The 13,046-nt window shown below is 38.8% G+C and overlaps 1 protein-coding gene across 1 annotated transcript in view; it reads left to right on the top strand.

Moving 5' to 3' along the window:
- LOC136424032 (low-density lipoprotein receptor-related protein 5-like) overlaps positions 1-13,046 on the top strand; it is a 51,851-nt gene that overhangs the window by 19,343 nt on the left and 19,462 nt on the right. The window contains exon 6 of the mRNA XM_066412435.1: positions 11,739-11,922. Within this exon, the coding sequence (XP_066268532.1) occupies positions 11,739-11,922 (184 nt within the window). The remainder of the gene's footprint in view (positions 1-11,738; positions 11,923-13,046) is intronic.

A 13,046-nucleotide genomic window follows, 5' to 3' on the forward strand; every position in this document is an offset into this window, starting at 1 on the left:
GCTTATAAATCCTTATTTTCCGCTTTTCACGGTGCCTTTCAGTAGCTTAAAGATGTCGAATAGGCTTACTAAAACAACCTTAATTTTTGCTTAAAGTCAGCGTTTATTTCTCCTTTAAGCGCCATTACGACTATTATAAGTGTTCGTAAAGATGACTATTAGGTGCTTATAAATCCTACTTTCCGATTTTTACAGTGCCTTTCTCTAACTTAAATATGTCGAATATTCTTACTAAAACTACCTTAACTTTTGCTAAAAGTCTGCGTTTATTTCTCCTTTAAGCACCATCACGACTCATATAAGTGTTCGTACAGATAACTATTAGGTGCTTATAAATCCTTATTTTCCGCTTTTCACGGTGCATTTCAATAGCTTAAGAGCAGCTGTCTGTAAAAAACAAGCAAAATGAGGAAAAAGTGGCCAAGTTCAAAAAATGAAATTGTCTTAGATTTTGTGTGGTGGTAGGGTCTTGGCCCAAACCTACAAAAATGGGAAAGTTTTTGGTCGGAGGTTACCAGTTGCCATTGTAACGGCCATTTTTCAAAATGGCGGATTTTCGCCTTGTGAAGGCCTCTCTCTCGCTCAAAATGGACCATCTTTGGCCTACTGTAACTCGCACAAATGAATAGAAATGTTGCTGCCTCTAACATATTATATTATCCATATCTTAACAAGAAAAAACATGTTAAGTGTTGCTCGAAATGTTTTTGCAGTGAGATGCAACAAACGTTTAAAGATGACCTGTTTTTGTTAAATTTCAAAATTGACAAAACGCCATTTTTTTGACGTTTTTAGCAATAAATACCTCCTTAAAGGGCACTTCAAATGTGTTGATTTTTGGCACAGCTCTAGTTTAGACCTTTATAAATATCACATTAAAAAGAAGTCTGGGTTTTCAATGGGGCGGGTCACAGTGACCCGGAGACTAAGCCATTGTTTCCATTCTAGCAGAATTTCAACTACAGAATTGAAGGTGAAATAAACATGTGCAACTTTGTGATTGAGATAAGAATGACTTTTCTTGAACTTTTTTATGGTGCAAGAAACCTGCCTGGCACTTAGAAAGGTATTTTGCAACAGTTGACTGTTGGTTGCCATGGCAACGGTCATCTTTGTTGTTAATTATGGATTTTCACATGGTTGTATTAGGAAAACATCCCTATAGCTACCTGCTGATTGCACTAGAGATATGGACATAACTTTTATATTTCCATATAGCATGGTTTCCAACGTTTCATAGACTGTTGGTTGCCATGGCAACGGTCATCTTTGATGTTAATTATGGATTTTCACATGGTTGTATTAGGAAAACATCCCTATAGCTACCTGCTGATTGCACTAGAGATATGGACATAACTTTTATATTTCCATATAGCATGGTTTCCAACGTTTCATAGACCAAAAGTTCAAGATCAAGCATTAAGATTAAGAGGGTGTACTAAGGGGTTATCAAAACCAATGAAATCAGAATTTTCATCTTGCTAAATTTTAGTCATTTTTAAGGGGCTTCCATCATTGGCAATGTTGATGAATGGTTTTACAAGAGAAACATTGAGTCAACAACTAACATTGTTTTATTGGGACACGTATAACAGGAGCCGTGACTTAAGGGTCTTTTTGTGTATTTTTCGTGTTTTGGGACTGATACGAAATAAGTGAGGTAATCACTTCTCACTACGATGTGAGCTATGGCCATCTTAGTGTCGCTGTGTGAAAACCACGGATAGATGCCATGAAATGCTTACAACAATCAAAAATGTTAATTAGGGCACTTCATGGGGTTTATAGGGAAACTTGGTATGGAATAAAGCTGTTTTACACATTCTTGATATTTGTTCTCTAAGACATCAATCAGTAAGTTACTTACTCAATCATTTTGTGTATTCACTATGTGGTACATAAAGACAAAGGGTCCGCATGCATTGGGGTTATCAGGACTCCACATACCAGGGGTATAGAGGGCGCAGAAGGTGAATTTCGGAACACTTCTGTTTACCTCTTCCTATGTTAAGATTGACCTCCTACGTACATCCACTGGAGAATATTGTAGACACATTTTAGTTTAATCTTTGGATAGTTTTCCCGAATTCTCCGTAGATGAATACTTTCTGTATCTGTGCTAATTTTGACCTACAACTTGTAACTGTAGGTCAACCTATAGCTGAAATAGTATTTTAGGCTTTTCTTAAATCAGTGGCTTTTAGTTTCTAAAATAGTAGAAAAATTGTATATTGTTGATACGATACATGTAAAAAATTTTGAAGGCACTAATAACTGAGGTACTCGGATATCTGATATACAGTTTTTTTGTTTCGCCAGGCCGTGTCCCTCGAATTCATTGTGACAGAATGCATAAAAAAAGTATGCAGTATATATAGAATAATTCTATAGAAAGAAATCTTAACTTTATTAGCATAAATAGTCAAATCAAAGTATAGTCCCTGACAAAAATACAACGCCCCTCTTAAGCTCAGTTCATTAACTTTGTTTTAGTGAGCTATTGGTTAAAAGTACTACTTCGTCTTTAATTTTATGATGGTCTACCCATTATAATTTTCAAATTGTATAAACAATCTTAAAAGCAACTGTCTCCGCATCTGGATGTATCATATCAGATGCATAGCGTCCTACTTCTCCCCTTTTTTGTCAGTGGGTGTTGCAGAAGGTCAAATACTTTACTGTGCGCATAACTATGACATTTACCTTGTGAATATCCGTCATTAAGTATGGCCGTTTCACATTTATATGATAATATAGATGTAAGGAAATAATGATATGTAATCATATACTTAAAAAATATTGTTTGGAGGCAAATTAGAATTAATATTTATAAGGGTATTAAGGGAAGCTATGATTATCTGTAAGTGTATGTATTGTGTGCTGCACATATGCACATTGTCCCAGTTTTTATTTGGCTTTTGTTGTGACCCATGTATGTCCATATTCTGTTAGTAGTTGTATTGGTAATTGATTTTGGAAAACCAGTAAAGATAAAAATAAAAGAATGGCCGTTGCCATGGCAACCAGCAATCAACTTAAAAAAAAAATAGAAGTGCCAGGTAGGTTCCTTGCAGCATAAAGGATTTAAAAAAATCATATTATCATCTCAATTTCCAACTTGCCAATCCTGAGTAAGAACAAATTTTGAACCAATTTTTAACCTTTGAAAGACTGTTACAATGAAGAACAGTAACTACCTATTACTTACTTTCCTAAGTAATAGGTAGGATTCTTTGTTACATGAAAAAACGTCAGATTTCATTTTCTTTACATATGTAACAAAGCTATGGATGTTTTCCTCCTACAACAATGTGAACATCCACCATTAAGAACAAAGATGGCCGTTGCCATGGCAACCAGCAGTCAACTGTTACATAATACTTTTCTATGTGCCATGCATTCATCAACTTTGCCCATGATGGAAGAAAAAGCCCCTTAAAAATGACGCAAGATTCTGATAACCCCCTAGTACACCCTCTTAATCTTAATGCTTGAACTTGAACTTTTGGTCTATGAAACGTTGGAAACCATGCTATATGGAAATATAAAAGTTATGTCCATATCTCTAGTGCAATCAGCAGGTAGCTATAGGGATGTTTTCCTAATACAACCATGTGAAAATTAACAACAAAGATGACCGTTGCCATGGCAACCAACAGTCAACTGTTACAAAATACTTTTCTAAGTGCCAGGCAGGTTTCTTGCACCATAAAAAAGTTCAAGAAAAGTCATTCTTATCTCAATCACCAAGTTGCACATGTTTATTTCACCTTCAATTCTGTAGTTGAAATTCTGCTACAATGGAAACAATGGCTTAGTCTCCGGGTCACTGTGGCCCGCCCCATTGAGAACCCAGACTTCTTTTTTAATATGATAATTATAAAGGTCTAAACTAGAGCTGTGCCAAAAATCAACACATTTGAAGTGCCCTTTAAGGAGGTATTGCTTGCTAAAAACGTTTAAAAAATGGCGTTTTGTCAATTTTGAAATTTAACAAAAACAGGTCATCTTTAAACGTTTGTTGCATCTCACTGCAAAAACATTTCGAGCAACACTTAACATGTTTTTTCTTGTTAAGATATGGATAATATAACATGTTAGAGGCAGCAACATTTCTATTCATTTGTGCGAGTTACAGTAGGCCAAAGATGGTCCATTTTGAGCGAGAGAGGGGCCTTCACAAGGCGAAAATCCGCCATTTTGAAAAATGGCTTTTACCATGGCAACTGGTAACCTCCGACCAAAAACTTACCCATTTTTGTAGGTTTGGGCCAAGACCCTACCACCACACAAAATCTAAGAAAATTTCATTTTTTTGAACTTGGCCACCTTATGCTTGGTTTTTACAGACAGCTGCTCTTAAATATGTCGAATATACTTACTAAAGCAACCTTAATTTGTTTAGCATAAAAGTTCATCTGTGTTGGTAGAATTCATTATCAACAAGACTAAACTTTTCGTCCAACACTGTAAGAGAAATTGGGACTTACCCTAAATTTTCGGTTGACTCTATCAACTCTGTTCACGGAATGACCCGGGTCCTGCAACGTGACGTCAGCGACATGTGATCTGGCACGTATGACCCGCTACTGTGTTCACGTGTCGCTGACGTCACGTTGCAGTAGCCGGGTCATTCCGTGAACAGGGTTGATGGAGTCAACCGAAAATTTGGGGTAAGTCCCAATTTGGGGTAAGTCCAAATTTCTCTTAAACCTTAATTTGTGTTAAAAGTCGGCGTTTATTTCTACTTTAAGCGCCGTTACGACTCATATACGTGTGTGTAGAGATGGTTCTTGGATACGTAAAGGCGCTTATTTGTCGGATTTCACGGCGTATTTCAGCAGCTTAACATCGTCGTAAATACGTGTTTGATAACCCTTAAAGAGTGTTTTTAGCTGGCGTATATGTTTCCGTTGGGTAACTTTACGATTCATGTACATGTACTTAAACACTAACATAAGTTGTCTTTGGGTTGGTGCGGATAGATCCGTATTCGACGTTCTATGATTTTACTTTCCACGAGACCAAAGGTCAAATAATGATGCAGACAGAGTACAATTCATAAACGTTAGAACCTTTATTAAACAATAGAAACCACTACACAGCAATTTATCGACTTAAGTACTCACAAAACTTGCATTTGATGTTGTGGACAGTGAGACCAATTACAGTGGCTGTGCAATCTCCCTTCACGAAACTGTGCTGTATCCGAGTTCGAGTCCACACTTCCGATTCCAGTGTCGGATGACACGCCAAGGGAAAAGTTAAAAAGGGTACGCTGTTCCGTTCCATCTGGCCACCGCGTGAGCAATAATCCGAGGTTCTGGAAAGTAGGGGCGATAAGACTCGTGTTGAATAAGTCGCGAAACCTGCAGTCTCAGCTCCTACTGGTCAGGATCAGAACGATACAATGCTGTCGTGAATTTCCCATTCTGTGCCGTGCCTGTAGCTTGTTCAAACTGGATATCCAACATACTCCATCCCATCAACTTGCACCGAATGATAGCCATGCCATAGCTTTGTGTCACGTCGTTCCACCGCCGGGGTCCCAGGTGGCAAAAGCAAAGTCTCAGCCGCAACTTGTGGGTTGAAACAGGTCAAAACTGTCTACACTACTTTGTACTTTTCCCCGAACAGACGCCAGAAAATACTTGCTTCCTTTCTCATATCCGGTAAGATTTGAAAACCCCACTCTTGTCTGTCATTGGGCAATGCCCAGTCACATGATACCCAACTGGAGATGCTGGTATTCCCCAGGGGTTGCCTATCATTATCTGATCCCGCACTGGTTTGTTTACAGATTGAAGTAGCACTGAATACATTAATTAACATTTGAAAGACACGATGCCTGCCGCACGCATTTGGCCTAAACAAAGATACGAACAACACCACGAGAGACTGCATGCAAATAAACGCATTTCCGCAATTATTCCGAGTGAGAATAAAACCACATCGCTGGCGAATAAAAATCATTTTGCCCTTTGGGATCCTTCGGATACTGTATTTGCCACCGATAGATCTGCTTGGAAATCAAGTGACCGTACCATCGGGAGATTCCGGTTTTTTTACGGTGCAAGGGCTGTTGCCTAACCACTCATGACAAGTAGACAGGCACCGGGTGAGTTAAAGATATTTCCTATAACTTTTGGGACCATAAGAGCTAAAGGGGTAGGTCTCCCCCGGTACCTAAAGCGCACGTGGAGAACGATTAAACATGCCGTATGTTGAACAGATACAACATTTTATATATCTTTTGGCACATATCAGATATTGAAAATGGAGCCGGTATCCACCCGTTTACATAGAGATAACCGCAAGCGCGCGATTAAACGATTAAACATTGTTGTTTAAAGAAGTAGGAAAGAGGCCGTTTATTTTTGGGGAGGCCTTTGAAAACATATCAACTAAAATTTCTTAACCCAGTCGCGCCCATGTAGGTGTAAATAACACGACATTTAATACAGAGAAATTTTTTTCAACAGTTATACGGGAAAAACTTTACAATGATGAATTGAAATTAAAACGCAACATTTTCTACAGGTAACCGGAGCATGTACGCTTCTTGTATATGTTGTTCATAGAAGTAGGAAAGACATCGTTTGTTTAAAACGCAACATTTTCTATAGTTTCCTATTTGTCATGCGCAGTCATAGGTCCTCCAGAATGGGTGATGCGGAAATTGCCGTCTGGAGCCTGAAGATTCATATCGGCTGAGGCAAACGCCCCTGAGCGGATATCTATGCCCCCGGAGAAAATGTCCCGGGGTTTGGGTGGGTGGGTCGCTTTAGACTCCATCGGCGGGCGGAGGACCTATAACTGACACCCGGGTGTGGTTACACGTTGCCTTATATAGTGTTAAGGTATCACCTGATTCCTTCTGACCAATGGCTGCGCATGACAAATAGTTTCCTATTTGTCATGCGCAGTCATAGGTCATTCGGAATGTGTGATGCGGAAATTGCCGTCTTCCGCCAACGCTGTATCTGTCAGTCTACCTACCTTTTACTTTCATCACAACGTCACATATATCCCTTACTAACTCTATCTAATGCTAACCTTCTGCAACTGATATCTCATTCCTTTCCCTCACTCATCCTCTATTCTTCGCCCCTTTTGCTCAAAGTGCATATTGCCATCCCCTTTGATAAAGACTCATGTTCAATGTGCCTTAATCTCACTCGAATTACTTCAACAACTGCAGTAATAAGTTATTTTTCTTCCCATTCTCATTTCTCCATTATAACATCGAATAAGTCTTAATCCAAATTTGAAAGGAGGGGATACACATTACTGTTTCCCTTAAAAGTGAAAATAAACGATTACGAAAAAATGTTGGCTGGTGCATATCGAACGTTGAAACAACTAAATCAGGTTAGTTAACAGATCACTAATTAAACCATACGTATAAACGTGTACACGTACCCACAGCCAAACTAAAACATATATATATATATAAGACAATGCATTAAAGGCAACCTAAGCAATATTAGGGCGCTGAAAGTCATATATTCAAAATCAATTTTTTTTCTGATTTCTATCCATAGTAAGTTTAGATTAACACTGTCCCATCGCATATCGACCATCATGGAACAAAAATGTAATGTCGTTGTGTGGTGGGAACCAATTGAAAATCTGAGTACTTGGAGGCCAGCCATCATTTCAAATCTTCCGAACATGCACGATTCTGACCTTTTAGTCCCGAACGTTTCCTAAGAAATAATCACGTGGTCATGGGTCAATGTGCTTGGGCATTGTGACGTCACGCGGCCGGAAGTTACCGACAATTGTCGACAGAAAATGGTTATGGCTGGATTCTGGGCTGATTTTTTTGGGAGACCCAATAAATAAAATACTCATTTTGTGGCTTACTTCTGAGCTATTTTTAAATGCCCAAAGTATGAAATAATGATGCAGATGTGCTAATATAGGGAAGTAAATGTACATTGCAACCTCACCAAACAAAATTGCCTTCCCCATAATATTTCAAGTTTTACCCCCTGAAATCGCTTGGGGCAGCTTTAATACGCATACACGTAAACGTACAGCAGTACATATGCGTACATTTATTGGTGACAAAATATAGAACACAACAGGCGGACTATAAACAGACTTTAAAAAATATGCCCAAGAAGGGACAAACATGATGCGAATTTACAAACTCATCAAATATAATTATATGTTATCAAGCCCTTGAAAAGACTATACATAAATACCAACACTTGATAAATAACCAGAATACATCTTTTGTTTATTTTCATGTTGCATACTAAAAGCGCTGAAACCTTTTATTCATTCTTGTTAACATAATTCTTTATAAACTTTATTTTCACAAAACAGTTGGATAAATGACGAGAATCAGAGTCCGTGCCGGTCCAATTAATACAACACTCTAAAACCACGTCTTACCAAATAAAATAAGTCATTACAAAATGGCTCAGAATCTGCCCCAACGATTTCCATAGCCTTGCGGTAACCCTTCACCTGGTGAAACGTATTATTAACAACGCTCATTCTCAGCTAGTTAAAAAGCTAAAACTCCCAAGCGCCGAAACCAGGAAATATTTAACACTCCCTCTTGGCTTAATGCCTGACCGGGAACACATGCACACATTCACCAATACCCCGTTCGACAAGGCGCCGAATCCGGGAAATATTACATCACTCCCACTTGGCTTCATGCCTTACCGGGAATACACGCACACATTAACACATACCCCGTTCGACAAAGCGCCGAATCCGGGAAATATTACAACACTCCCACTTGGCTTAATGCCTTACTGGGAACACATGCAAACATTAACACATACACCGTTCGACAAAGCGCCGAATCCGGGAAATATTCAACACTCCCACTTAGCTTAATGCCTTACCGGTAACACATGCACACATTAACACATACACCGTTCAACAAAGCGCCGAATCCGGAAAATATTACATCACTCCCAATTGGCTTAATGCCTTACCGGGAACACACGTACACATTGACACGACAAAGCGCCGAAACCGGGAAATAACACAACACTCCCCCTTGGCTTAATGCCTTACCGGGAACACATGCACAAATTAACACATACACAAAATAACACATACTCCCTGCCGAAACCGGGACACACAACAGGGAAAATTTCGAAATGCCGAAGTAAATAAACAGCAACAAAAACAATCACAACGTAAAAGGGGAAAGGAAAACAACAATCAAATATTTTGTCAAAAACATTAGGGAAGCGCAATCACGACACAAAATAATACAGAGCTCAACAAAACAAATATAATTTAGTCAAAATTCATGTGGATCAAAACTATAGAGGGCGGCATGAAACCGTAGGGAACTCTGGTGAGAATGCGTAAAGTGGGTTCGTGGGACGGTGAAGCTCTGACATGATGCCTGCATGGCGTCTGGTAGCTGTTGGCAGGATCCCCTGGGTTGCTTGGGTGCATGTCAAGGGAACTGCCGGACATTCAACGAGTGTCTACAAATGAGTGGCGCCTACTGAAAAGGAACGTAAATTGATTAGGTCACAGATGTAGGCACACCTGGCCACGTGTCGGCGTGGCTAGAAGAGAACAAAGAAAGACAAAGGAAATTACCACAAAGCACGAGAATACAACTCCGGCTATCTCCAGTAAAGCAAAAATCTTGCGCAACTGTTGAACAACAAATACACAACACAAAGACTGGAGCACTCGAACACAGCCTTTCAAAATAAGATAATGCAACACGTGGACAAGCAAAAAATTCGACACAACGTTAACTACAATTTTGGAGTAAAGTTGCCAACCGGTAAAAATGATAACAGGTTTAAATTATGGGCCAAATTATCTTCATTGAATTTCAGGTATACTCAGAAACACAATACAGAGGAACCACCAATTTTGATAGCATAAGTGTTGTTTCAAGAATGTATATAATACATAAAAGCTTAAATTCAACTTGACAATGGTGTGATAGGAATGATAGAAAATAGCAGCGTATGATATCAATCAACGCATACTGTAAATAACAATAACAACAAAATTCTAGTCAGTATCATTATCCTAGATACACAGTACAACTGTGTATTACTGGTAACGCGGTGTTCTGAGTTGATTCCATGGGCTGCTTAAATTATACTACATTAGCCAGGAGACTGTGAGGCAGGTGGGGGTCAGTAGCCCCGTAACCGTTTAGCCTCTGTTCGGACTCTCAGTGCAGTAAGAGACTTCCTTCTGAACAATGCTGACATCTACAACAGTGCCATTCCATGTATTGACTTGAACCCTGGACAGATGTGTTTATTTCTGCCCGTTTAATCACCGACTCCATCCCTGCAAGATACTAACTGGGACATGGTATTGGAGTGCGTGTACAGTAAAAAGCCTTGCAGTTCTGTTATACTGCGTTTCAAGCTATAACCTTTGTAAACCTGATTGAAATGTCCAGAGACTAGAATCTCTTCTCTAGCAAATGCTCACTGGTTGAGGGAGAAAGCCCCTCAAAAAATGACTGAAAGTAGACGAAAATGAAATCATGTTTTCAATGGTGCTTTTAAACCACTAACACTAGTTCTTAAAATTCAACGGCAAAGCTGCTGTTGTGTGCTGCTGAGCCCTGACAACCCCCATGCGGAGCCCTTTTTTAATATGTACCACATAGTAAAAGTCCACAATGGTTTTAGTAATTGACATCATAAAGAGCAGCAAAACAATGTATGAAACAGATCTATCCCTTTTCAAGTGTCCTAATTAACGTAAGTATTTCTTGGCATCCATCTGTGGTTTTCACACAGCGACACGAAAAAAGCCATAGCTAACACCGTTGTGAGACGTGATTACCTGATTTATTATTAGTGCAAAACACAAAAAATCTCCAAAAAGACCCCCCAAGTCACGGTTCCCGTTATGCATGGCCCAATTAAACGACGCTTGTTTTTGACACAGTAGATGTCCATCTCTCCAGCAAAGGTAAAACCATTCATCAATATTGCTGGTGATTGGAGAAAAAGCCCCTTAAAAATTCTGCTTTCTTTGGTTCTGATAACTCCCTAATTCACCCTCTAAACTGTGATGCTTGATCTTGAATTTTGAGTAAATATATGGAAATATAAAACTTATGTCCATATCTTTATTGTAATTATTAGGGTGGCCATAGCAATTTAAGTAATTTTTAACCATAAATTGTTCGATTTTTGAGGGTCTCCGAGGGGGATCCCAGAACTACATAACGAAAAAAACCTGGAGGGTTTTAATCATATGGCTGTTCATAGTTCCACATACCTATCACACATACAAAGTTTGAGTCGATTTGGCCGACCCCCATCTTCCCACCTCTGCCTGGTTTTGCCTGGTTTTCTCGTGCAATGACTCTTAAATACTTACGTAAAACATACATAAATATATCCGATATCACATATACAAATACCTGAATCGTCCGGAAAGGTTAGATTTGTCTACGCTCGCGTAATGGTAATCTTTGTAGTAGCGATGCGTGTAAGATAAACTCTGGAACTCTCTGCCACAGGACAAATGCAAATTTAAGTATCTTATTAATCGCCACCTTAGTGCCACTCGCCAGCGCCCTATCATGTAGATACGGGTCAGCTGCTAAGCTAAGATATGGCACTAGACATTGAAAAAATATATTATGTATGCGCGAGTCTTCTCTTTCTGTTCACTTATGCTGTACTCTTAGTAGTCTTACTTAGTATTGTCGCAGCATTTTATATTTTGGTTAATCATCATTTTTTGCTGATTTCATCTAGAGAATCGGTTGTACTACACAGATCGGTCTTACAACATCCACAGCTCAGACCTGCTGGGTAACGATATCCGAGACCTGCTGTTTGAAGACGTGGATTATGTTAATGACCTTGCGGTTGATGAGAACTACGTCTACTGGTCGTCGTATGATGTAGAATCACCGTCCGGCCAAGGAAAAATCAGAATGTGAGGAAATTCACTTGATTTTACTTAATGTGCTTGCGCTTCCAAGGAATAAATCTAGATTTTTCTGATGGATGTCTATTTACCTAATCTACAATGAATGCGTTTTGTGACATATCAAGAGCTTTTGAAACGCCAGACCACAACATATTGCTTTAAAAAAAACCTCAATATTACCAGGTTAACAATGCATATTGCATATGGAATACAACGTACATGTATTATCTCGGTAGCAATATCGACAAGAGGCTAGCAGAAGTAATTGTCATAGGTACATGTATGTACCTAAAACTTTATTAGAATGGACAAGCTCTTATTTCACAACCCTTTTTCATACATATGTACAATATTGCAGAACAGTTTGGGATAGGTGGAGGTAAAAAGAATTCAGAAAAACTTGTGAAGCTTCCACCTCAAATGTCTTGCACACTCTTAGATGGATCCCAGTAGCTGAGATACATAAGAAAAAAAACGCACGGGTACTGCAAGGGTTTCAATGACAACTGTCAAATATCCACTCACAAAAAAGGGCCCTAAGTTTCCCAAATCTATATCTGATCACATAAACAGGCTTTGTAGTTCACAGGGCGCTGCACTGGAACTCCTAATCCTCTCGCTTAAGAGCAGATGTCTGTAAGATTTAAACAAAGAAGTTAAAGGTCAAGAAATCGATTTGGCTCATTTTTGCACAGTTATAGTACTGCAGGGCAGACAAATTGTAGGGCCATTTTCCATAATTTGCGCATATTAAAAACACGAAAATTGACACATTTTAGGACATGATTACGAGCAGATAATTAAATTGGACCAAAAAACTGGACTTAGAAAACCAACTTTAGAGTCTTTCAAAAATAGCTTTTGAAATTTTGAATTTTTTTGAAAATTGAAGTTGAAGTGTTTGGGCAGCCGCAAAACAATACAGTGTTTTATGCTTGTCAAAAAAAACTATTTTTTTTGCCAACTTTGAAGTCCATAAGTGGTAATTTGCTTTGTTTCAAATGTACATCATATACACATTTATACAACATTCTAGCTATATGCATGTTCACAAAGTTTAATATCTTTTTTAGTTGTCACGTGATTGTCCTTAGAAGTAGGTCATTTTTCATGTTTGACGAAAATAAAGG

The sequence above is a fragment of the Branchiostoma lanceolatum genome, chromosome 18 (assembly GCF_035083965.1).
Source record: "Branchiostoma lanceolatum isolate klBraLanc5 chromosome 18, klBraLanc5.hap2, whole genome shotgun sequence".
In the NCBI taxonomy this organism is placed as follows: domain Eukaryota; kingdom Metazoa; phylum Chordata; class Leptocardii; order Amphioxiformes; family Branchiostomatidae; genus Branchiostoma; species Branchiostoma lanceolatum.